Genomic DNA, 22,792 nt, shown 5'->3' on the forward strand with positions numbered 1-22,792 from the left:
ATTCCCTCAGAGCACTGCTCTGATGATTGATATCTCCATGGGTGTTGAGTTCTTACCCATTGCTGGGTTTCAGCTTTTCCTCAAATACTACTTCATTGTTCTGAGGCCTGAGCAGAACACAAAAGGATATAAATAATATCTACAATGAAAAATTGCTAAATAATGCAGTTTTCAAAATTAATATTTTTTTCATTAAATAGTAAATGGTGTTTCTGTTCCATTTATATCATTAGCCTACACAGAAACACAAAAAGAGTGTTGAATTCCTCACTTCAGTTGGAATGATAGACTAGATGGTATCTGAGGACAGTTCCAGCTCCATGCTTCTATGTGATGAACGTTTGTTTCAGCACTTCTGAAACAAACATTTTTTCAGCAGTCCAAAAACATTGAATTTCCTCCTTCATAACAATCTAAGTTACTATATTAGATTCAGCTTGCCCAAACTACAGTGGCTTTCCAGACTTCCTGACTTGAGTGTTCCAAAGAGGATCAAATTGATAAACTGTTCAGAAAAACATGTCCAGTTTCTGAGGATGAGTTTTAACTCCTGACACATTTAATTTGGGAACCAGGAAGATGAAGCTGGTTCTCCCCAAGTGTTGTGTGTGTGTGTGTGTATGTGTGTGTGTATGTGTATATATATATATATATATATATATATATATATATATATATATATATATAAAATTTTTTTCCAATAACAGCCTCATTATAACAATACCAATTTCATCCAAGTAATAATCTTATTAATGCCAAATTATAGAATTTAATTAAACTGGCCCCCTCACATGTTAGAGTTGATGATTTCTTGAGCTTTTTTTTTTTACCCACCAGGTGTTCTTTAGTTCTCTGGTTCTTCTTTGAACCTCAGCCTTAGCATTGGCATAGGTTTTTTTTCTTAGTGGCAAAGTTTCTCTCTCTTTGCCAGATCTGAAAGGCCATCCTTTTCTTGTCAACATTATGTTCAATCTCAGTGTCATTCTCATCAAACCAGTCCTGGTGTTTCTTTGTTTAGCATGCAATAGTTTGTTTCTGGCTGTAATAATGGATGTTTTTAGCTTGGTCCAGTGTTCCTCAATGTTATCAGGAAGCTCGGGAAGCAGATGGTCCTTAAGAGTCATTTGAAAGCAATCCCACTTAATAGGATCTTGAAGGGCTTGAATATTCATTTTGCGCCTTGGTTTCCCTCCTTGAAGCCTGTGTTGAGGTATAATCTTGATAGCCATCATGGAGCATATTAATCAGTGACCTCTCCAGCAATCATCGGCACCCATCATAGCTCTGATAAAGAGCACATCATGGTGATCTTCAGCTTGGACAATCACATTGTCTAAGAGGTGCCAGTGGTTTGACTGAGGATGTCTCCACAACAAGGTGATGATCCACCAAGTGAGACTTATTGAAAAGTAGCCTGTACACTATATTTACTTGTAATAAACCACTCTCTTTTTTAGCTCTTGGTGTGCAAGAACTTTTGCGTGCCCAGGTGGAGACCCCCCTGGCCCCGCAAGACCACCAGAAGGAATAATGACTCATGACAACGGGTTATGGAATTAAAAATTGGCCAGAACTTTATTAAACCTTTCAGATGTAGGAAGACCTTGGCTCAGGCAGAGGGTGTGTATCCCTCCCAGCCCCCCAGCTAGGGAAACTGGGGCTCCTCGGGGTGAATGAGATATGGGAGGGTGCACAGCAAGACACTTGTGTACGCTGGCGGCCCACCCCATACCCTCAATGCAGGAAGGGGAATTCACTGACAACCTTTCAGTGTATGGCCAGTGACTCCCATTTTACAAACCCCTTTAAGAGAGGACCCTGGAATCAACACCATGGGGAGGGGTGAGTCACCACTTCACACACACACACCTCATTTAGGGAAGATAGACTAAAGGATTCCTCCCAAGGCCTAAAACTGCTAAAGTTGTGACGAATTGCTACGGGGAAGGCAAAACCTGCCAATGCAGGGAAATTCCTTCCTGTCTCTTCAACAGCAACCATCCAAAGACCATAGCAGCACCCGCTGAACAGGAAGGAAAATGGTTAACCTGCAAACAAGCATTAGACAAAGGGAGGGTTGGGTGGGTGAAGCGCCAGAGCCGGCTGCATGGTTGTTGCTGCCACCTCCACCTCCTATTTAAGCAACTGGCCCCGCCTCCTTGAAGGGCTGATTGGCTAACTGAGATTTGGCAGGTACCTCTAATGACTAACACAGGGAGGCAGGCCAGCCCAACCAGCTGGTGGGTCGAGGTGCTGCGTGCGGTCCTGCAAAGGGCCCCCACAAAGGAAGGTGTCAGTGCTTATTATTGGAAATAAGAGTCATTCAGACATGTGTTGTTGTTCTTTATTATCTCCACACCAGTTATTCTATTTCTTGCAGAAGAGTATGTTGAGGTTATTGTGTGCGGTATACGTGTATGAGGGTTCTGGTGTATACATATAACACTAGGATACCTTACCAAATATATCCCTGCTAGGTCACTTCAAGACAACCTGTTCATTGAGTGTTCGTCCTGATTTGTTTGAGAACATATATTATTTTCTGATGTGTTTCCTCATCATTTTCCTTATCATAAAAAGTTGGATTTGGGGAGGGGCAGTTTTGTTGAAGGGTTGTTGCAGATGCACACAATATCAACATTAATTGTATAATCTGAATTTCCTGGTATGTGTTTGGATCTCATTCAAATATAGTGACAGATTGGAAGCTCTCATAGGCCAGTGGTGTGGTGATTGCAAACTGAACAAACATAAATATTATATCTGAATCTAAGTGTTATAGATTTATGCTTCATTTTCTATTTTTAAAAAGGATGCTTTAACTTTACATAGGGTGGGGTCTGGTATGCTCACCAGTGAGGATTTTAAACAGACAAATTTTAAAGCAGATGGCCAACTTTTGAGTTTTAGTAGATGTGGACCACCTGCATTGGCCTAGATGACAGTTGGAGGTCTAGTCATATATTCTATGGTATGAGAAATATGTTTTCTGCAGTAGTTATACAAACATATTTTCAGCAGTCCAATGCATTGCAGAAGTGATTATCTTCTCTGTAATTATCTAAAACACTATAATCACAAGATGAAAGCTCCAATGTGTATGTGTGAAAGGAAAGAATTCAAGTCAGAAATGGTTTTAAGTACTCCAGAAATCCATAAACTGCTAAGATTAGAGATATGAGAGAGAGGGGGAGAGAGAGAGAGAGAGACAGAGGGACAGAGAAATGGGGCCCTGTCATTTTGATTAAAAAAAGCACCCTATCCTTTCGTAGATTGTTCAATTTCTGTCTCTTAATTGTCATTCAAACCATGCAAATTTAAACCATGATTTTGCTACGCTGCTGTGGTTATGGATAAGGTGCATTAATGTTTCTCTGAGTAGTGCATTAGAAGAGTTCAGCTATCACCCAAGGTGTCATGTTTAGTTCAGGCAGAAGAGAGCAGAATGGAGTTGTAGCCTGAAACAGGACAGTTCATGTTCAGGGGGGAGTTTAATGTCATGATGCTGCTTTGCCTGCTTCTTCTCTCAAATATGGTATGCAAAGTGAATACTATTAAGTGTGTGAAAAACAGTGCTGTGTATATTCCGCATGAGTGGTACGAGTCTGGAGATCTCCTCATTGGTGGAGTGAGTAGCAACTCATATCAATTACATTTTCCCCAAACTTCTTTTCAATGAACACCCTCCTCAGTTCTGGGTTGATATCCCATTGTAAGTAAATAGGCTTTTTCATTGTGCTGATATTTGTAATTCTAAGGATGACTGTAATGTACTCTGATTGCTTTGAAAAATAGGAAAAGACCCTATTTCTGATCAGAAAATGAAATGCTCAAAACTAAGCGCATTGTCTCCAGGTTTTCAGAGAGGTGGCATTTTCAGAGAGGGGAAAGAGAGATGGCAGACAGAGGGAGAGAAAACTGGGTGGCAGAAAGAGATGAAATGAGAATGGAAGGCTCTGGCTACTTTAGGTTCTGGTCCAACCCTAAAAGCAGTTTTGCGAGGGAATTGTTTCCAGATGAGATGTCAAAAACATATGGACAACTTGTAATGTCACCAATCTCTTGACCACACAAGTACTTAAAAAATTGCAGTCTAACTTTGACTAACTTAGAAGATTCTGCCCTCTCTCCATACTTAGGCAGCTGACTTGTCAAATACTGCTAAATTGATGCAGAGTACACTGTTTTCATTCTCCCCTGAAATAGCAAGTGACTTTATTTGCAGCATGGTGACCAAGTTCTATCAGCATGTCCTGTCCTTGGCATTTGCTGTTGACAAGATCAATGAGAATCCCAAGATCTTGCCCAACATCACTCTCGGGTTCCACATCTATGACAGCTATGCCAAATCAGGGATGACCTACCGTGCCACTCTGGACCTGCTCTTTAAATCACATCAGTTTGTCCCCAACTACAGATGTGACATCCAGGAAAATGTCATAGGAGTCATTGGGGGGCTAAGTTCTGACATCTCTTCCTGCATGGCAGATATCCTGGGTCTTTACAAGATTCCACAGGTAGGAACTGAGTAATGAGAATTTCACCAAAGGTTGCTTCAAATGTTGGAGGGCTGAATATTGAATGGAAAACTAATGTCTGGATGTAAAAAGTGGGGGACATAATCCTAAATAGAAAAACATTGGGGATATATAGGACCGTAACTTTATGAAAATAATTATGTAAATGAGAATATAATGACGTTTGTTACCATTCCAAAATGTCTGTCTTTTTCTTTCCCTTTAGATTTCATTTGGTTCATTTCAACCAACACTGAATTATCCAGCTCATTTCATTTCATTTTATCGTATGGTTCCTAATGAAGACCTTCAGTACCAAGGAATCATTGAGTTATTTCAGCACTTCAAATGGAAATGGGTAGGGCTCATTGCTCAGGACGATGAAGGTGGAGAACGTTTCTTGCAAACGATAGAGCCAATGCTTTTCAAGAATGGAATCTGTTCCGCATTCATAGACAGAAGCAAAAAAACAATGCATTTGTCCAACAACGCACGTGAATTGATTGACAATATACGCTTTAAAATGCCAGCTTTCATATCAAGCAAAGCCAATGCAGTTCTGATATATGGAGAAAGTGCAGCCATAACATTTACAGGGAATATTATAGCAGCATCCAGAATAATGCAAGTAATATTTTCTCAACACAGATCTAGACCTAAAGTTTGGATTACGACAGCCCAAATAGATTTTCCATTATATAGGTGGCAAAGCTTAATTACCACAGATATACAGACATTTCATGGTGCTATCTCATTTGCAATTCACTCAGAAGAGATTCAAGACTTCAAATACTTTCTTCAGGGTGTATATCCTAATTGGGCAAAGGAAGATGGTTTTATAAAAGATTTCTGGCAACAAGCATTCGGATGTTCATTTTCAAACTCCACTGTATCCACAATCACTGGGAAAATATGTACAGAAGAGGAAATGCTGGAAAGCCTTCCTACACCTTATTTTGAAACGAGCATGACTGGCCACAGCTACAGCATCTATAATGCTGTGTATGCTCTGGCACATGCCTTACATATCACATACTCAGCTAAAGGCAGCCACAAGGAGGTCAGAGGCAGCTTGTCTCCACAAAATATGGAAGCCTGGCAGGTAATGATTTCTCTTAAGGCATACGTCCAGCTTGTATACAAGTCTGAATCTTTACATGTAACTCTCACACATCTGTTTTAAGGACTTTTCACCACTGACCTTCAGAAATGTTTGAGGATTAATGTAGTCAATGATAATAATAAAATAATAATAATAAATTTTATTTATATCCCGCCCTCCCCAGCCAAAGCTGGGCTCAGAGCGGCTAACAACAGTAAAATGATAAAACATTCTAAAATCATTTCATTATAAGATTAATTCCAATCAAATTAATGGCAACCATTAGGCTAGAAGTTCTGTGAGGATTGCCAAAGGAGGGAGTCAGGCCTGGTGAAACAGCTCTGTCTTGCAGGCCCTGCGGAAAGATGTCAAGTCCTGCAGGGCCCTAGTCCCTTATGACAGAGTGTTCCACCAGATCGGAGCCACAGCCGAAAAAGCCCTGGCTCTGTTTGAGGCCAGCCTAACCTCTCTGTGGCCTGGGACCTTCAAGATGTTTTTGTTTGAAGACCGTAAGTTCCTCTGTGGGATAACAAATGATAACAAATATAATCCTAATTGTATCAAAAATGGGAATTGTTATATTTCTTATATATATAAAGAGATATGAATCGCTTTCAGGCTTCCATATGCAACACATCAACAACTGGCAACAACTCCCACCCATCTGCAGGGAGTCCATTTAAGGGCAAAACACCAATAGGGGAAGCCCTATGACTTACATTAAATAGGGTCACCCCAAGGGGTCCCCATAGGGGTGGCATGGCCCTAGCCCATGTTCGGGCATCAGACAGAATCCACAAACCCAGATCCTTTTAGCAAGATACCCTTAATGAGAAGGTGCAGGTGAAGGCTACAACCTCCCCTGCATCCAAACAAGGGCTTACCCAATGCCTAACCTCACAAAGTTGTGATTATTGCTACAAGGTAGGTGAAAACCAAATGGCTGGTGCCAATTTGCCAAGTGGAAAAAATTCCTACCCAGAACCAACAATAGGGTAGCTGACATTTGTCCATAGAAAGGTTGTGTCATAGCAAAGCATAAAAAGTGGGAGATCTGGTGAAGGGTGTGACAGTTTAAGATTCCTGTGCCACAGTTTAAGATTCCTGTAGCCACGCCTCACAGCAGTGCTGATTGGACAATGAGGCCACCTCTAGGCGGTGCCCGCTCAGCACTGGTGACACAACCTGGACAGTGACGGGGGGGCGTCAATCGCTGCCCGCCGCCAGATCACTGCAGGGGCCCTGATACCTGGCTGCAACACCGCATACTGGAAAAGGTGAGCGGAGATTTTGGAGTAGTACAACCCAGAATAAGACCATTACAACACATTTTAGTGCTTTCTCTTTTCTTTCCTAGCTCCATTCATTTCTTCAGAGGATGTCATTCAACAACAGTGCTGGAGATGATATTACATTTAATGAACATGGAGAATTAGTAGCTGGATTTGATATTACAAACTTGGTCACGTTCCCAAATCAGTCCTTCATCAGGGTCAAAGTGGGAAGGCTGGATCCTCAGGCACCTCTTGGGAAAAAACTCATCATTGATGAGGGCAGAATCAAATGGCAAAGAGGCTTGACTCAGGTGAGGAAATACCCACACGGCCTTCCAAATATCAACATTCATTGTCATTCATGGAACTGGATGGCAAGAGAAGCAAAGAAAGCTAAGGCAGGAATCGTAATATGCCCATACTTTAAGACTGGAATCTGAAACCTACTTCTCTGGCCTCCCATTAAACCCGATTAGATTAGCAGCCATTATATATGGGAACCCTACCTTATGGTGGAGGGATGCGGGTGGCACTGTGGTCTAAACCACAGAGCCTAGGGCTTGTCGATCAGAAGGTTGGCGGTTCGAATCCCCGAGACAGGGAGAGCTCCCATTGTTCAGTCCCAGCTCCTGTCCACCTAGCAGTTCGAAAGCACATCAAGTGCAAGTAGATAAGTAGGTACCACTCCAGCAGGAAGGTAAACGACGCTGCTCTGGTTCACCAGAAGCGGCTTAGTCATGCTGGCCACATGACCTGGAAGCTGTCTGCAGACAAGCGGTGGCTCTCTCGGCCTATAGAGCGAGATGAGTGCACAACCTCAAAGTCATCTGCGACTGGACCTAACGGTCAGGGGTACCTTTACCTTTTTACCTTATGGTAGTCCCTAGAAGAGGGCATGCATTTACCTGTAGTTTTATCCATCAGAAATGATTTGACAATACATCTCTTCAGCCGATTTTCAGTTAAAATTATTCTATTACATTAGCTTCTGCCTTTTCATTAATTTTATTTAGTTTGTTTGTTATTGGATTTGTTAATTCTATAATGAGCTATATTCATTCCTAAAGCAAGAAACTAGGATGGTTATAGTGCAATGAATGTATCTGAAATTTATAGTGCAGCTATGATTCCTGCTTAGTGGTAGATCTTAAGACTAAGATGAATTCCTCAAAACACTTAATTAATGCTAAATACTTCCTCACTGGATAGGTGCCACCCCTCTCAGTATGCAATGACTATTGCCCTCCTGGTTACAGGAAGAAAAAGAAGGAGGGACAGAAATTTTGCTGCTATGATTGTGCTGCATGTCCAGATGGGATGTTCTCAAATGCAGAGGGTACGAAATATTGTATTCAGATATACCTAAAGAAACATTTCCTCTTCTGCAAATTTGCTGTTGTTAACATTGCAGTTTTTTTCAAATTATGGTACTATATGTTTTTCTCATTGTTTACATAGATATGTTTTATGGGTATTTCATGTTAATCATCTAGAGTAAATTATTTTCCTTTTTTGAAAAAAAGAAAAAGAAGAAGAAAAGAGGAAGGAAGGGCTGAAACTTGTCATGTTTATGTTAAGAGATTAATCCATCAGTTTAAATTGAAATGGCAGAATAGGAAACACACTTATTTCTTTTGGAGGTGACTTGGTCAAGTATACATTAGGTGGGTTCCTGGTAAAACAGATTCTAAATTGCCATACCCAGAAATTTTTTGTCCAGAAGATCAATATCCAAACAAAGGGAAAGTTCAATTCATTGCAAACATACCAATTTTCCCAACCTTTAATTAAACTTCAATAATGGTTGGAAATTTCTCTACACCTCTTCTCTTTGGTAACAGTCCTGATGCTTGGCATCTTCATAAAACACCATGACAGGGTCATAGACAAAGCCAACAATGGAAACCTAACCTACATTGCCAACAGACTCAACAAGACTTGGAACAAGAAATATGGGTTAATAGGTTATATTTATGAAAATAAACCAGCTATGGAAACTGCTATCAGAATAAATCAAACAAATTAACCCAAACCAATGAAGTCTACAAGGTGAAGTGGATTCATGGAAGGATTTCAACCCTCCAGTCTCCTGAGCCAGGTGCCATTCACACACTGTGATCATGCATCAAGGCTCAAGGAAACTTCCCCTGTGTGTTCCTTGGGTATATGAACCTGACATGCACACTGTGGCACCCTTGGCCAGCGCTCACCCTTCTGCACCTGACAGGCCCAAACTCAACTCTGGCTCTGATAATTTCCAAAATCCACTCACCTACCCAGACCAAATGCCAGTTTGTCAAACTCAAACAAAGCACTACTCCAGTCATGCAGACAACACTCAGTAGTGTGAAGTAGGCAAAACAAACAAACAAAAACCACCTTGACACAGACCAATTAGTGTCATCCCCCAAATCAGGTGTCTCGGTGAAAAGAGGGGATAGTGTGGTGTGGGATGGGATTAAATATTCTGATCTCCTCTCCTATAGGGCAAATTGTCCCATTACCCATGCAGGTGGGTCTTCTTTTCTTGCAGGGGAAGAGGGCATGGCAAACGTGTCCACCATCCCCATATGGGGGAAAGGAGTGGAATTCTCTGCATCTCCTCAGCTTCTTCTGCTCATCAGAATGCCTAATTGCTGCAGTGATTCTCTCCTTTCACTGTATAGTGGTCGTTATTCCCAAAGGTGGCTGGAAGGTGGTCAAAAACCAATACACAAACCCACAAATTCCTGTGGAAAATACTGGGTTTGATCTCTGGCATGTCTTTTTTGAAGCAAGAAATGTTCAGATGTTTTTGCAACCTTCCATGGTGATTGTAGGTTAGGCAGACATATCTAGATCTTCTTGAGGGCAATGCTCTTTGAATTAAACTTCAAATATTCTGTTTTCCCCAGACATGGAAACTTGTGTTACGTGTCCAGATGATCAATATCCAAACAAAGGTCAGGATCAATGCATTCCTAAGATTCCAAATTTTCTAGCTTTTGATGACACTGTGGCTATTGTTCTAACCTCCTCTGCAGTTTTGTTGTCCCTGATCACAGTTCTGGTGCTTGGCATCTTCATTAAATATCGAGACACTGCCATAGTCAAAGCCAACAACAGAAGCCTCACCTACATTCTCCTCACCTCCCTTCTCTTGTGTTTCCTCTGCTCTTTGCTGTTCATCGGAATGCCTAATGAAGCAACCTGCCTTCTGCGACAAACAGCTTTTGGCATCATCTTCTCTGTGGCCCTCTCTAGCATCTTGGCCAAAACCATTTCTGTGGTTTTGGCATTCATGGCTACCAAGCCAGGATCCAGGATGAGGAAATGGGTGGGGAAACGACTGGCTTATTCTATTATTCTATCCTGCTCCCATATTCAAGGGGGAATCTGTGCTCTCTGGTTGGCAACCTCTCCACCATTCCCAGATTTGGATACACACACAATTACTCATCAAATTGTATTCTTATGTAATGAAGGGTCAATCCTAATGTTCTACTGTGTCTTGGGCTTTATGGGCTTCCTGGCCACCATCAGCTTCACTGTAGCTTTCCTAGCCAGGAAGTTGCCTGACAGCTTTAATGAAGCCAAGTTCATCACCTTCAGCATGCTGGTCTTCTGCAGTGTTTGGCAATCCTTTGTCCCGACCTACCTGAGCACAAGTGGAAAATACATGGTGGCTGTGGAGATCTTTTCCATCTTGGCTTCCAGTGCTGGGTTGTTGGGTTGTATCTTTTTCCCAAAATGCTATATTATTCTGGTGAGACCTGAGTTGAACAACAGAGAACAACTTATACGAAAGAAGAGATAAATTACAAGTCTTTGTCTTCCTAATTATGTACTATATCACCTTCATGGAAATAAAAGAGAGAGACATAAAGTGTATTGGACATTTTGAAGGAAATAAAATATTTCAGAAATTTGATTTTTGTTTTGATGCCATGAAATTGTTTTATTTATTTAGTCACTGTCAAATCATTTCTGGCACGGAGAATAAAAGGAAGAAGAGAAGGATATGAACTTCTGCTCTAGTAGTCTACGTTTTTTTATCTTGATGCATTTTCCTGCGTTTAATTTGCCACATTGTTTAGCACATTGGTAGGCAAACTAAGGCATGGGGGCCGGATGCAGCCCAATCGCCTTCTCAATCTGGCCCACGGAATTAGTGTGTTTTTACATTTGTGGGGGCTGCATGGTGTTTTTACATGAGTAGAATGTGCTTTTATTTAAAATGCATCTCTGGGTTATCTGTGGGGCATAGGAATTCATTAATTCCTCCCCCCCCCAAAAAAAAATAATAATAGTCCGCCCCACACAAGGTCTGTGGGACAGTGGATTGGCCCTCTGCTGAAAAAGTTTGCTGACCCCGGTTTAGCACATGAATCTACAAGAAGAGCACTGCTGGATCAGACCAAGAATGTCTGTATAGTTCAGTTTTCTGCTCTCACAATGGCCAACTAAATGCTCAAGGGAAGCCCAAGAATACACAGCACTCTCCCCACTTCTGAATCCCAGCAACTGGTATTAAAAGCACGTTACCTTCAAAGGTAGTAGCCATTGATAGCTTTATATGCCATGCATTTGTCCAATTCTCTTTTAAAGCCAAGTTGGTGGCCATTACTACATCTTCTGGGAGCCAATTCCTTGGTTTGGTAGGGTTTTTTTGTTTTTTTGTTTTTTTGAGGCTAAGTACTATCCTTTGTCTTTCTAAATCTAATATTCACCTGCATTGGATAGTCCTGAGTTCTAGTATTATGAGAGGGACAGAGAAAGAAATTTACCCCTATCTGTCAAGTTGAGTTGGAACAGCTATGAATCTCTCCAGGTCAAGTTAGATGTCTGGGTCTGTCAAGAAGGAAGCACAGGCATCAGGCTGGAAAACCTGTGAAATGATCTAGAGCAAACTGAGCTCTGAATGTGTCTTTCCAGGGGAATGTAGGAGACTGACTGATTCTCCTTCCTGCCTGATGCCCTACCCCACAACACCTCTGCTCCCCCCCCACCCAGTTTTGAGAAGGAGGCAGGAGGGCTTCTGGATTGTGTCAGAGCCTTAGAACCTCCTTTCCAAAGCCTGGTAAGCTTGTGCCCAGTTTAGGGAGGGAGGTGCAATGCTCTGAGGGGGTCTGAGCACCCTCCTGCCACAGTGCAGGAGAGGGACAGGACAACAAAGGACCATGGATGATTTAGGCTGGGGTGGTATAGTTTTCAATCGGTTAGTGGGGCAATAAAGGAGAAGTGGGGCCAGGAGCATCTGGGGTGACTGTGGCAGGCTATAACAAAGAAACAGAAAGCACGGCGGATGTTCCTGTTTTTAGATTCAAGCCTGATGTGCCTGTGGGAAAAGCGAGGGAACTTTGTGGCTAGGTTTGCCAACTTGAATAAAATATTGGCGGGTGGGCAGGTAAGCCCCACCCCACATAATTTATCACATAATGTGGTGCATGCACAACATTTGAATGGCAATGTCCATCAATTTTGGTGAGGCCCAGCCCCCTCAAATATTTTAGAGGGGGGCAAAGCCCCAATGGTCCCTAAGAGTTGGTTCCTATGTTTGGGCATTTAATGCTGGGATTCCCCTCCACCTAGACCCAAGTTGCTTATATATGCAAATAAACCATGTATAATAAAAACACCACACTCTGCGCTGTGCATCATTGTCTAAAAAGAAACACAGGCCCTGGATAAAGTGTAACTGCAGCCTCTGGAATCTTGCACCACTCATGGAGATTGGGGTAACATAGCAATATTCTAATGACACTCTTCCTTCACATTCATGTCATCCCTGTGAGTCTGTTTGAATTTCAGTAGTATTCCTTTTTCTGATATTATGGAGCAGCAGTTTGAATCAAGGGAAATGCATGACCTTTGGATCTGAAAAATATGTTTGCTTTTGCAACTCAGGATGCATCATAGATTTCAAAAACATTGCAGGAGTGTGATTATCTCCTTGTAATTATCAAAATCACTATAATCCATTAACCTGGTCAAAGCACCAGTGGCTGTCCTGAAGGTAGTAGCTGATGGGGAAAGTTCTGCAGTATTCCACAAACCTCCAAGATTATGATTAAAAGGGTGCTGTCCCTTTGATCAGCTTCTCTTCTCTGTTTGTATGGAGTAAGCACCAAGTTGGTGTTTCTTCCCTAGCATTCAAAGCATTCTTTAAAGAGCTGATTTGTTAAAATCAGCTAGCACCTTATGTCATCTTATTCAAGTGTGGCTAATGTTAGAATTGATGCTGTAGAAAGGAAGTAGGAGAATTTTTCTGTGGAGGAAGATTTGTCATCAGGATGTTTTCTCTGCATCTCCTACTGCTTTCAACCGTGGTTTGCAAAGTGCATGCGCAGAAATGCACCAAAAATGATCCTGTAAATATTCCACACGAGTGGTATGAGCCAGGTGATCTCATCATTGGTGGGATGGTGTCTCTTATCCATTATATTTCCCGCCCAGTCCTCTTCAAACAACACCCTTCTCAGGGCTTGATTGAAATCCCATTGTAAGGAAATGGCCTTTAATTTAATGTAGTTGTTTATATATATATTTGACTGCATCAATTCCATGTGTTTTAGATATGATGATAACTATATTCTTTGTTTCATTACCTTCTTGTTGTTTAGACATCCTTCCATCCCTCTTATTTTTCCCCCTTTTCTATTTCCCCTGACTGCCCAGACTCTTCCAGAGTGGCTTAATGTTTTGTGCTGCATATAGATTTTCAGTGTAATCCTTCTAGATGAAACTTTGCAACAGTGACACCAACTTGGCCTGCTGTGTTGAGACCTGCCAGCTCCTAACACCAGAGAGCTTAGCTTTCAGGCAAAACTACCTCTTTAGAAATGGGCTTCGGACTGCCTAATTCTTTGTTGCTGATTTTCTGTAGGATTTGTTTTGAATTGCTGTGGGAATGAATATCCTTGCCTCACTTAGCTATTGTGCATTTGCTCAATTTTCATTAGTCTGCTTATCCCTCTTAGTGGAATGATGGTGACTTATGTACCTTGAGTTATTTATAATCAACGGGTGATATCAAATTTGAAAAGGAAACCACAGCAGCAAGACATTAAATAGAAACTGTTCTTCTTTTACATGACTTCAGTTTTAAATGTATTTCCAACAATAAAAAGCACAACACTGTGAAGAAATGAACACATTGTCTGAATTGCATTCTATATTTTTCTGATACCTCCAACAGCATGTGGTAACTGGTAAAGGGATATATTTATATAACAGAAAGAGACTCGTTAATGCATCCTAATAGGCATTTGACTTTTAGACAATTTCTGTTATGAAATAGTCTGCTAAGGGACTAGGGCACCAAACCATTAGACAAACAATTGTTATCTTTCTAATTTGTTGCAGTGGTTTTACAGACTTCAGTGGATGTTTGCAATTGGAACTTTATAGTAATAAACAACACAATAAATAGAAATTCTGAAGACTAAGAAAGTGAAATTTAGGGAAATGCCTTTGCCAATCTATGGAGATGTCTACAGAATCTATGTGTTTGGAGAAATGAAGATTATAATTCAATTTCAAGACAAATACAAATACTCCTTTAGTTATGATGTGCAAATCTAAAGGAATACAGGAAAAGGTAGCCACAATACATTTTACTTTCTTACCACTATAACTTAGTTATGCAGGCTGTGTTTTCCCTTCATGTCAGGAAGCTGAATCTTCAAGGTGTAGAGTGGACAAATAATGTGTTAAAATGACTTTGTGCACTGTTTAATACTCATATGAAATAGCAAGTGACTTTCTTTGCAGTGTTATGACCAAGTTCTACCAGCACATCCTGGCCTTGGTCTTTGCTGTTGACAAGATCAACGACAATCCCAAGATCTTGCCCAATGTTACTCTTGGGTTCCACATCTATGACAGCTGCTCTAACTCAAGAATGACCTACCGAACCACCCTGGGCCTGCTTTTTAAATCACATCAGTTTGTCCCCAATTACAAATGTGGCATCCATCAAAATGTAATAGGAGTCATTGGGGGGCTTGCCTCTGTTACCTCCTCACACATGGCAGATATCTTAGGTCTTTTCAAGATTCCACAGGTAAGATCTGAAAGGGAGACTTCCCTTAATCTGCTGCATAATTTTCCCCGTTCGTTCCAGTAGCAATTTGAGTACTAGTTGATGGAGAAATATAGAAGCGTCTGAAATATGTGGAACTGCATTGTGTTATAATATGGGTATCCAAAAAGTATGAGCAACCTGAATCAGAACTATGTTTTCTGATTTACAGTTTGATATAGATTACTGGCTACAGTAGGTTGAAGTTGACAGTGGTTTGATGTTAGTATATGTACTTTATTTAGTTCTAGATTACACCCCTCCCCCAAAAAGTTGATTATATCTAATGTACTGGCAATTTGCTTTTTATATTTACAAATCATTCAGAGATTATCACAGAATATGCAACAGGGCAGTAATTATTTCCATATTTTAAAGGATGCAAGGTCCATCCCAGTTAATTATAAATTTATTATCTTATTATCATTCTACCCGGACACTGAGGTCCAGCACCAAGGGCCTTCTGGCGGTTCCCTCACTGCGAGAAGCTAAGTTACAGAGAACCAGGCAGAGGGCCTTCTCGGTAGTGGCGCCTTCCCTGTGGAACACCCCCCCACCAGATGTCAAAGAGAACAAAAACTACCAGGCTTTTAGAAGACATCTGAAGGCAGCCCTGTTTAGGGAAGCTTTTAATGTTTGATGTATTTTAATATTCTTTTGGAAGCCGCCCAGAGTGGCTGGGGAAGCCCAGCCAGATGGGCGGGGTATAAATAAATAAATAAATAAATAAATAAATAAATATAATAATAATAATAATAATAATAATAATAATAATAATAATATCTTATGATCAATTGACAGGAAAATGTATGCAGTTTGAGCCCAGAATTGCACAATTTAATATGCTACAAAATTAACAGGAGAGTTTTAGATCTTGCTGGCATCTTCTCAATACAGCATAGTTTCAACACACCAAGCTGAAAAAGATTCACAGGGACACAGTCTGCAATTAGCTGCAGGATTTATTTATCTGAAAGATGCTTTCAACCCCACATTCCCCGAAAATTGCTGTGGGAGAAGGGTTTGTTTGTTTAAATCACAATAAATAAGATGCTTTTCGATTGCATCTTTGAGTGGTAAATTTGATCCAACTGGTGCACTCACCAGTGTAGTCTTGCTTGTGTTGCTTCTGACTCTATTCAATCTATCTGTAAATTATTCAAGTTCTTTTCTGGGGGGAAATTAATCATTTCAACATGCCATTATACAGATACATCCTAAAATATTCTACCGTAATCCAGAAATACAATACATACAAACTAACAACATAAGTTCTTTTCCCAGACTACTATATGTAGAGAAGATGATAAACAGTTTAAGTTAACCATAAAGATTTATAATGGGTGGTGAGGAATTGCTTTCTCTATTCAGTGGAATTGGTTCACTCCCAGGCCCCAAACTAGCTTTTGTGCAAATGCCATTTATCATTGTATACCTAGTATATGCTTAGTGAGTAATAGTTTCGCAGCTCTCTGAAGTTTCAGTTGCACAAAAAGTGCTCATTCAGTGCCTATTTCCTAAGCAAAGAAGAATCTCGGCCTTTCTATGGGGTAGCCATACACATATAGAATATTAAGAAAGACATTAAAACAATTCAGTCTCTCTAGAGCAATGCCAGTTAACCCTAGGTATGTGGCTATGGGGTTATTATGCCCAATAAATGGACTGAAGCTAAACAGATACAATATTAGCTAGGTATAAAATATTCTCCAGCGACCACAGGACTATAGTTACTGCATTAGGAAATGTGAGGATTCATGCAGAAATACAAGGCTGAAGGCTGTACAATATAAAATGAAGCACTTCAGCATTTCTTCGCTGTACTTGCTATGTTTAGGTGACAAGATTTCAAAGAATATATGACAAACATGAAGGGTGGTGAATCTGCTGGATCTGAGCCAGCAAACTATTTTTAAACACCTGAGTGCTGGTTATCAGTATGTTGTTTACTGTTTCCAGTCCTGTTTACTGACCATAGCAAGCCCTGCCATAGATTGTCAATGTGTAATGCCATTATTGCCAATATATTGCTCTCTACTCAGAGCCAGAGAATCCTAGATGCCCAGAAGTTCTATATTTTCTTCATGCTGGCTCATAAAAATGTCCATTCAGCTGCCATATTAAAGGGGAGATGCAATTAACTATCCAGTTTGGATACATTGCTTTATTTTATTCTGGCTTTTTAAAAAAAGACAAACCAAGAAACATGAATTCATTTTCTTCTTTCTGGCTTTCCAAGTAGGGGAAACAGTATATTACTGTTACTGAAAAGGTACAAAGTGTTTTGGTTTCCCCCACTGCAGTTAAAGTGAGAAAAACAAGAAGCACATAGGATTGGAAAATCTTTTATGTGTATGAATCACCTGAATAGATATACTTTCATATTTTTATACCTGGTTACAGTTTTAGGCTATATTTCTGATTTTGCTTACACCTATCTGCTTGGCAATAACTTGTGCTTTATTTATTTTTTAAATGTTTTTGCATACTATATATTGTGGTCTTTGATCACAAATTGCTTAGAGATTAAATGAAAAAACAAGGTTTAAAGCAAGAAATGAAAATAATTAAATAAAGGAGACTAGAATGAGTGAAGAGGCAATATGTTTCCCCTGTTTCCAGTTTCAGTTGTCTGGACATTCCCCTCTTCTTGCAGTTTTCATACGGCTCATTTCCACCACCAATGAATGATCCAATCAATGGTCCCTCCTTTTATCACATGGTTCCCAACGAAGGCCTTCAGTACCAGGGAATTGTGCAGTTACTTCTCCATTTCAACTGGAAATGGGTTGGGCTCATTACCGAAAATGGTGAAGGTGGAGAACAATTTTTGCAAATGATGGATCCAATACTCTCCAGGAATGGAATCTGTTCAGCATTCACAAAAATACTTCCAGAACATATGCATTTCTGGAATGCAGATGAAATTATCAAGGTCACAAAGGAGGTTTTGCCAATTATCAGTGCAGGCAATATCAACGCTGTTGTTATCTATGGAGAAACCTCATTAATTATAACGTTGGCTAACATTATAGGAATAACCAAAGTAATGAAAGGACTATTTCTTCAAAATAAAAAGGTGTTCTCTGCAACAAAAGTGTGGATTACCACAGCACAGATTGACTTCACATTACATAACTTTCAAAAGTTAATTGAAATTGATATTCAAATTTTTGAAGGTTCTATCTCCTTCTCAATTCATTACAGGGAATTACAAGAGTTCCAAGAATTTGTAAGGAATATTTACCCTTCTTGGTCAGAGGAAGATGGTTTTATGAACAATTTTTGGACACAAGCATTTGGTTGTTCATTTTCAAACTCCACATTCATCTCTAACCCATGTACTGGAGAGGAGAGGCTGGACAGCCTCCCTGCGCCTCTGTTTGAAATGAGCATGACCGGCCACAGCTACAATGTCCATAACGCTGTGTATGTTGTGGCACATGCCTTCCATAGCTTGATGTCAGTTAGATCCAAATACAGAGCAATGGAGGGCATGCAAACATGGTCTCCTTTGAATATCGAACCCTGGCAGGTAATGTTTCCTCACTGGCCAAACCCAATTGCGAGTCAAGGCCCCATCCCCTGCTTTATGATGAAATGAGACACATGGACACAAGTATTTTAGGTTAATGGGCTAAAAAAGACACAACTTTATTAGTTACAGAATGTGAGTGGTATTGGCTTAGGCATTGGATTCGAACCAAATACACTTGACTCCTGCCTGCCCTGCAGGAAGTCACATGAGGGTTAACAACCTGTAGGGGGAGCTTGTTGATGCAAATCAACTGGAAGCTCTCCCCTAGAGTTACCAGAGGGTACTGCCATGGCCCTAGCCACCACCTGGGCATCGGACAGGAACCAAGAACACCAGATTCCTTTAAAGAAATACCCTTCAAGGGGTGGGGTAGATGATGGCCACAACCTCCCCTCCAACACACAATGCATTTTCCAATGCCTAACCACCAAACCTTATAAAGTTGTGATGATTTGCTATGAGGCAGGTGAAAAACCAAGTGACTGGTGCCAATCTGCCGAGAGAAAAAATTTCTACCAGGTGCCTTCAACAGGCAACCAACAGAGGTCTATAGCAAGGTCAGGTGTTGAATGCCTGACATTAGAAGGAGGGAGGGCAGGAGATCTGTGCTTGCAGGAACCAAACAGGCTGAGCCCAGGGCCCAGGGCTGCTTAAATGAGGCAAAACCATGACTCCCAGCTAGTCGGATTGGCTGGCTGAGGGCATGATCTGGGCCCGGGACTTCGAGTGATGTAGGGGGCCCAACCGTGCCCCCCTGTGAAGCGCGGCAAGCGAGTCCCACTCGCAACCTCTCCCCTCGCAGAAGAGGAGTGGCCTTGTCAATATCTGACTATAAGAGAGTGGTGTGCCATGCAGTAGCCAAATGCCAAGGACCTATTTCTCATCCATGAATTCTCATTTAACGTGCTCTTTGCATTGACACCAAGCATCAATGTTGTTGTGTTAAGTCTGGCTAATATTTGTTCAAGCTTTCCATAGAAAACAAAACAATAATGTCTGCATGCATGGTACGCTTTTTTTAATGATTTGCTACATAACTAGTAACTAAAATGGCATGTTTTCTTTTTTTATATATAATAATATTTATTAAAGTTTTAAAAAGTTTTTTAAAAATACAACAAAGATGAAAAAGAAAAAACAACAGCAAAAATATCAAAAAAACCCAAAAGAATCAAACAACAAAAAGGTACACAAAAATGCAATAAACCTTATTAACCTAACTTCATTTGCTTGTTTCTTTTGACCTCCTCCCGCCTCCCTTTTTTGTATTCTGCTTCAATTAATTATTTCAGCAAATCCTTTCCATCTTTCCCCAATTTTTAACCATTAATTTATCTTAACATAGTATACTTTTACTTTCCCTCATTTCCTTCAACAATCTATTTGACTTAAGTCCTTTATGATATTTATACAAAAGTCACATAGTTTCTTTCCAGACTCCTTCTAAATTTCCTCAATTTTGCTATGTTTTTGTAAATAATCTTTAAATTTCTTCCAATCTTCTTCCAAAGTGGCATGTTTTTTATTAGTAATGGTAAAAGTCTTGAATTCATAAATACTTTGTTTCCTAAACAAAAATAATCTAAATTTGTGAAAGAAAACTAATAGTGATTATATATCATCACCTGAACACTTTGGTTATGTCTACCTCTCCACCTAGCTGCACTCAGTTCTTCAGAGGATCTCCTTCAACAACAGTGCAGGAGATGAAATTACATTTAATGAACATGGAGAATTAGTAGGTGGATTTGATATTACAAACCTGGTCACTTTCCCAAATAACTCCTATGTCAGAATCAATGTGGGAAGAGTGGAACCTCAGTTTTCTCCTAACAAAAAGTTCACCTTTAATGAAGAGAGAATCAAATGGCACAGAGGATTGACTCAGGTAGGTTCCGGCAAATATGTCAAAATCAACGAGGGAAAGCTGGAACCTAGCACAAGGATGACAATTTATGAAGAAAGAATCAAGTGGTACAGAGGGTTGACTCAGGGCGGGGGTTAGAAATCACTACACTGTCGCTCCAAGGAAAAGAAATGGCCATCTGCTGGTTCAGGAGAGCAGGTACATTTCTCTGCACTTTTATTTTTTCTGACCACAGCTCGGGTGCTGAGCATCTTCATTAAGCACCAGGACACTGCCATAGTCAAAGCCAACAACAGAAACCTCATCTCACCTCAATATATTGTCTAGCATCTTGGACAAAACTATAGCCGTGGTTTTGGCATTCATGGCTACCAAACCAAGCTCTTTCTTCCACTGTGTGTGCCACCTGTGAATGCATAGATCTTACATTCCATTTCACTGGCCTCCTGGTATCATGTAACAGTAGGTAGATTTTGCAGTAATCTTTGAAATAGTAAACTATTCCTTCTTCTTTCGATAGGTGCCACCGCTTTCCTTATGTAATGACATCTGCCACCCTGGTTCTGGGAAGAAAAAGAAGGAGGGGAAGAAATTTTGCTGCTATGATTGTGTTCGATGTCCAGAAGGAATGATCTCAACTGAGGCGGGTAGGATATGTGTATAGTACATATACCAGTTATTTAAAAGATTTACTTAACCACCCTTGCTTTTACAAGAGAAGTTCTAGACTGGGAGGGAATAGAAGTAGAGGCATCGTCCTTAAGAAGGATGTTGATTGGGGAGATAGAGAAGAATGTCAACAAATTAACGAGTGTTTTTCCCGTCTTGTGATCTTTGGCTGAAGGTTGGTATAAAATTAATTAATTAATTACAATAGAGGTGGAAGGGGTTCAGAAAACATACCAAATGAAAATTAATATAGATATACATTGCTTGGCAGTGATTTTAAGGCTCTTCACCATAAAATTTTAAAGCTTTCCTTTCTTTAAAAATGGTGGTTAGCTCATTTTGTGATAAGACTGTTCCTAACCCTGAAAACAATCTTGATTGTTCGTAGTTTATCATAATTAATTTACATTATCAGGTGAAGAAACTTGTGTCAGTTGCCAAGAGGATCATTACCCAAACAGAGGGCAGAATCAATGCATCCCTAAGATTCCAAACTTCCTTGCTTTTGATGAAACTTTAGCCATTATTTCAACTATCTCTGCACTTTTGTTGTCTCTGGTCACAGTTCTGGTGCTGGTTATCTTCATTAAGCACCGGGATACTGCCATAGTCAAAGCCAACAACAGAAGCCTCACCTATATTCTCCTCACTTCCCTCCTCCTGTGTTTCCTCTGCTCCTTGATGTTCCTTGGAAAGCCTATTGAGGCAACCTGCCTTCTCCGACAAACTGCTTTTGGTATCATCTTCTCTGTGGCCCTGTCTAGCATCTTGGCCAAAACCATCTCTGTAGTTTTGGCATTCATGGCTACTAAACCAGGATCCAGGATGAGGAACTGGGTCGGTAAAAGACTGGCTTATTCCACTGTCCTCTCTTGCTCTGTTGTTCAAGTAGTGATCTGTGCTCTGTGGCTGTCAACCTCTCCCCCATTTCCAGATTTGGATATGCACTCATCAGCTGAAGAAATCATATTGTTATGTAATGAAGGGTCCGTCCTCCTGTTCTATTGTGTTTTGGGCTACATGGGCTTCCTGGCCATTGTCAGCTTCATTGTGGCCTTCCTAGCCCGGAAATTACCTGACACTTTTAATGAAGCCAAGTTCATCAGCTTCAGCATGCTGGTGTTTTGCAGTGTTTGGCTCTCCTTTGTTCCTACTTACCTGAGTACACGAGGAAAGTACATGGTGGCTGTGGAGATTTTCTCCATCTTGGCGTCCAGCGCTGGATTATTGGGTTGCATCTTTCCCCCAAAATGCTATATAATTCTAGTAAGACCTGAATTGAACAATAGAGAGCAGCTAATAAAAAGAAGATTATAAACAGCAGAAGAGATTCTCTTTTCTTTTATGAAAAAAAGGAAATATTCTTCCCCCCTGGATCCAACATGATTGCTGCAAAGCTAGAGCTGAACAGCAAAATGTAATTAATATAATCAACATATGTGGCTTCATTTATGTTATTGCTATTCTATATGGGATTTTGAAAGAGGTATCAATGAGGTATTTGAAGGAATGAAACTATTTCAGGGTTGTTGGGTGTGTTTTTATTTTTTGTTATGTTTTGGCATTGTGAAACATTTTGTTTGGGATTCTTTTCTTCTGAGGGCTGGCTCTTCCAATAGGCAGGCTTGGGGAATTTGCTCAGCTGGAGGGGCATCCTAGGGATCTGTTTCTGCTTCTGTTACTAACCACCTACATAGCTCTTCCAGTGCTTCCCAAGGAAACCACATTATTATCTTTTTTCTCTATTGACATAATAAACAACC

The 22,792-nt window shown here is 40.5% G+C and overlaps 2 protein-coding genes across 2 annotated transcripts; both read left to right on the plus strand.

Moving 5' to 3' along the window:
- Positions 1–4,226: 4,226 nt before the first annotated feature.
- On the plus strand, positions 4,227–10,689 carry LOC128399028 (vomeronasal type-2 receptor 26-like). The gene is made up of 5 exons (XM_053360286.1): positions 4,227–4,517; positions 4,744–5,619; positions 6,977–7,204; positions 8,103–8,229; positions 9,788–10,689. Exons 1-5 carry the CDS (start codon positions 4,227–4,229, stop codon positions 10,687–10,689), a joined length of 2,424 nt encoding a protein of 807 aa, XP_053216261.1.
- A 3,960-nt stretch (positions 10,690–14,649) lies between these two features.
- On the plus strand, positions 14,650–22,346 carry LOC128399030 (vomeronasal type-2 receptor 26-like). The gene is made up of 4 exons (XM_053360287.1): positions 14,650–14,937; positions 17,612–18,490; positions 20,154–20,493; positions 21,445–22,346. The coding sequence occupies exons 1-4, from the start codon at positions 14,650–14,652 to the stop codon at positions 22,344–22,346; spliced, it is 2,409 nt and encodes an 802-aa protein (XP_053216262.1).
- Positions 22,347–22,792: the final 446 nt, after the last annotated feature.

Source organism: Podarcis raffonei, chromosome 13 (genome assembly GCF_027172205.1).
Source record: "Podarcis raffonei isolate rPodRaf1 chromosome 13, rPodRaf1.pri, whole genome shotgun sequence".
Lineage (NCBI taxonomy): Eukaryota > Metazoa > Chordata > Lepidosauria > Squamata > Lacertidae > Podarcis > Podarcis raffonei.

Bases quoted from the DNA above. Each gene is read 5' to 3' on its own strand.
- LOC128399028 (XM_053360286.1), top strand. From the start codon at position 4,227: ATGGTGACCAAGTTCTATCAGCATGTCCTGTCCTTGGCATTTGCTGTT. The intron at 5,620-6,976 runs GTAATGATTTCT...TTTCTTTCCTAG, and splicing joins AAAATATGGAAGCCTGGCAG to CTCCATTCATTTCTTCAGAG. The intron at 8,230-9,787 runs GTACGAAATATT...TGTTTTCCCCAG, and splicing joins GATGTTCTCAAATGCAGAGG to ACATGGAAACTTGTGTTACG.
- LOC128399030 (XM_053360287.1), top strand. From the start codon at position 14,650: ATGACCAAGTTCTACCAGCACATCCTGGCCTTGGTCTTTGCTGTTGAC. The intron at 18,491-20,153 runs GTAATGTTTCCT...CTCTCCACCTAG, and splicing joins TGAATATCGAACCCTGGCAG to CTGCACTCAGTTCTTCAGAG. The intron at 20,494-21,444 runs GTTAGAAATCAC...TTACATTATCAG, and splicing joins AGGGTTGACTCAGGGCGGGG to GTGAAGAAACTTGTGTCAGT.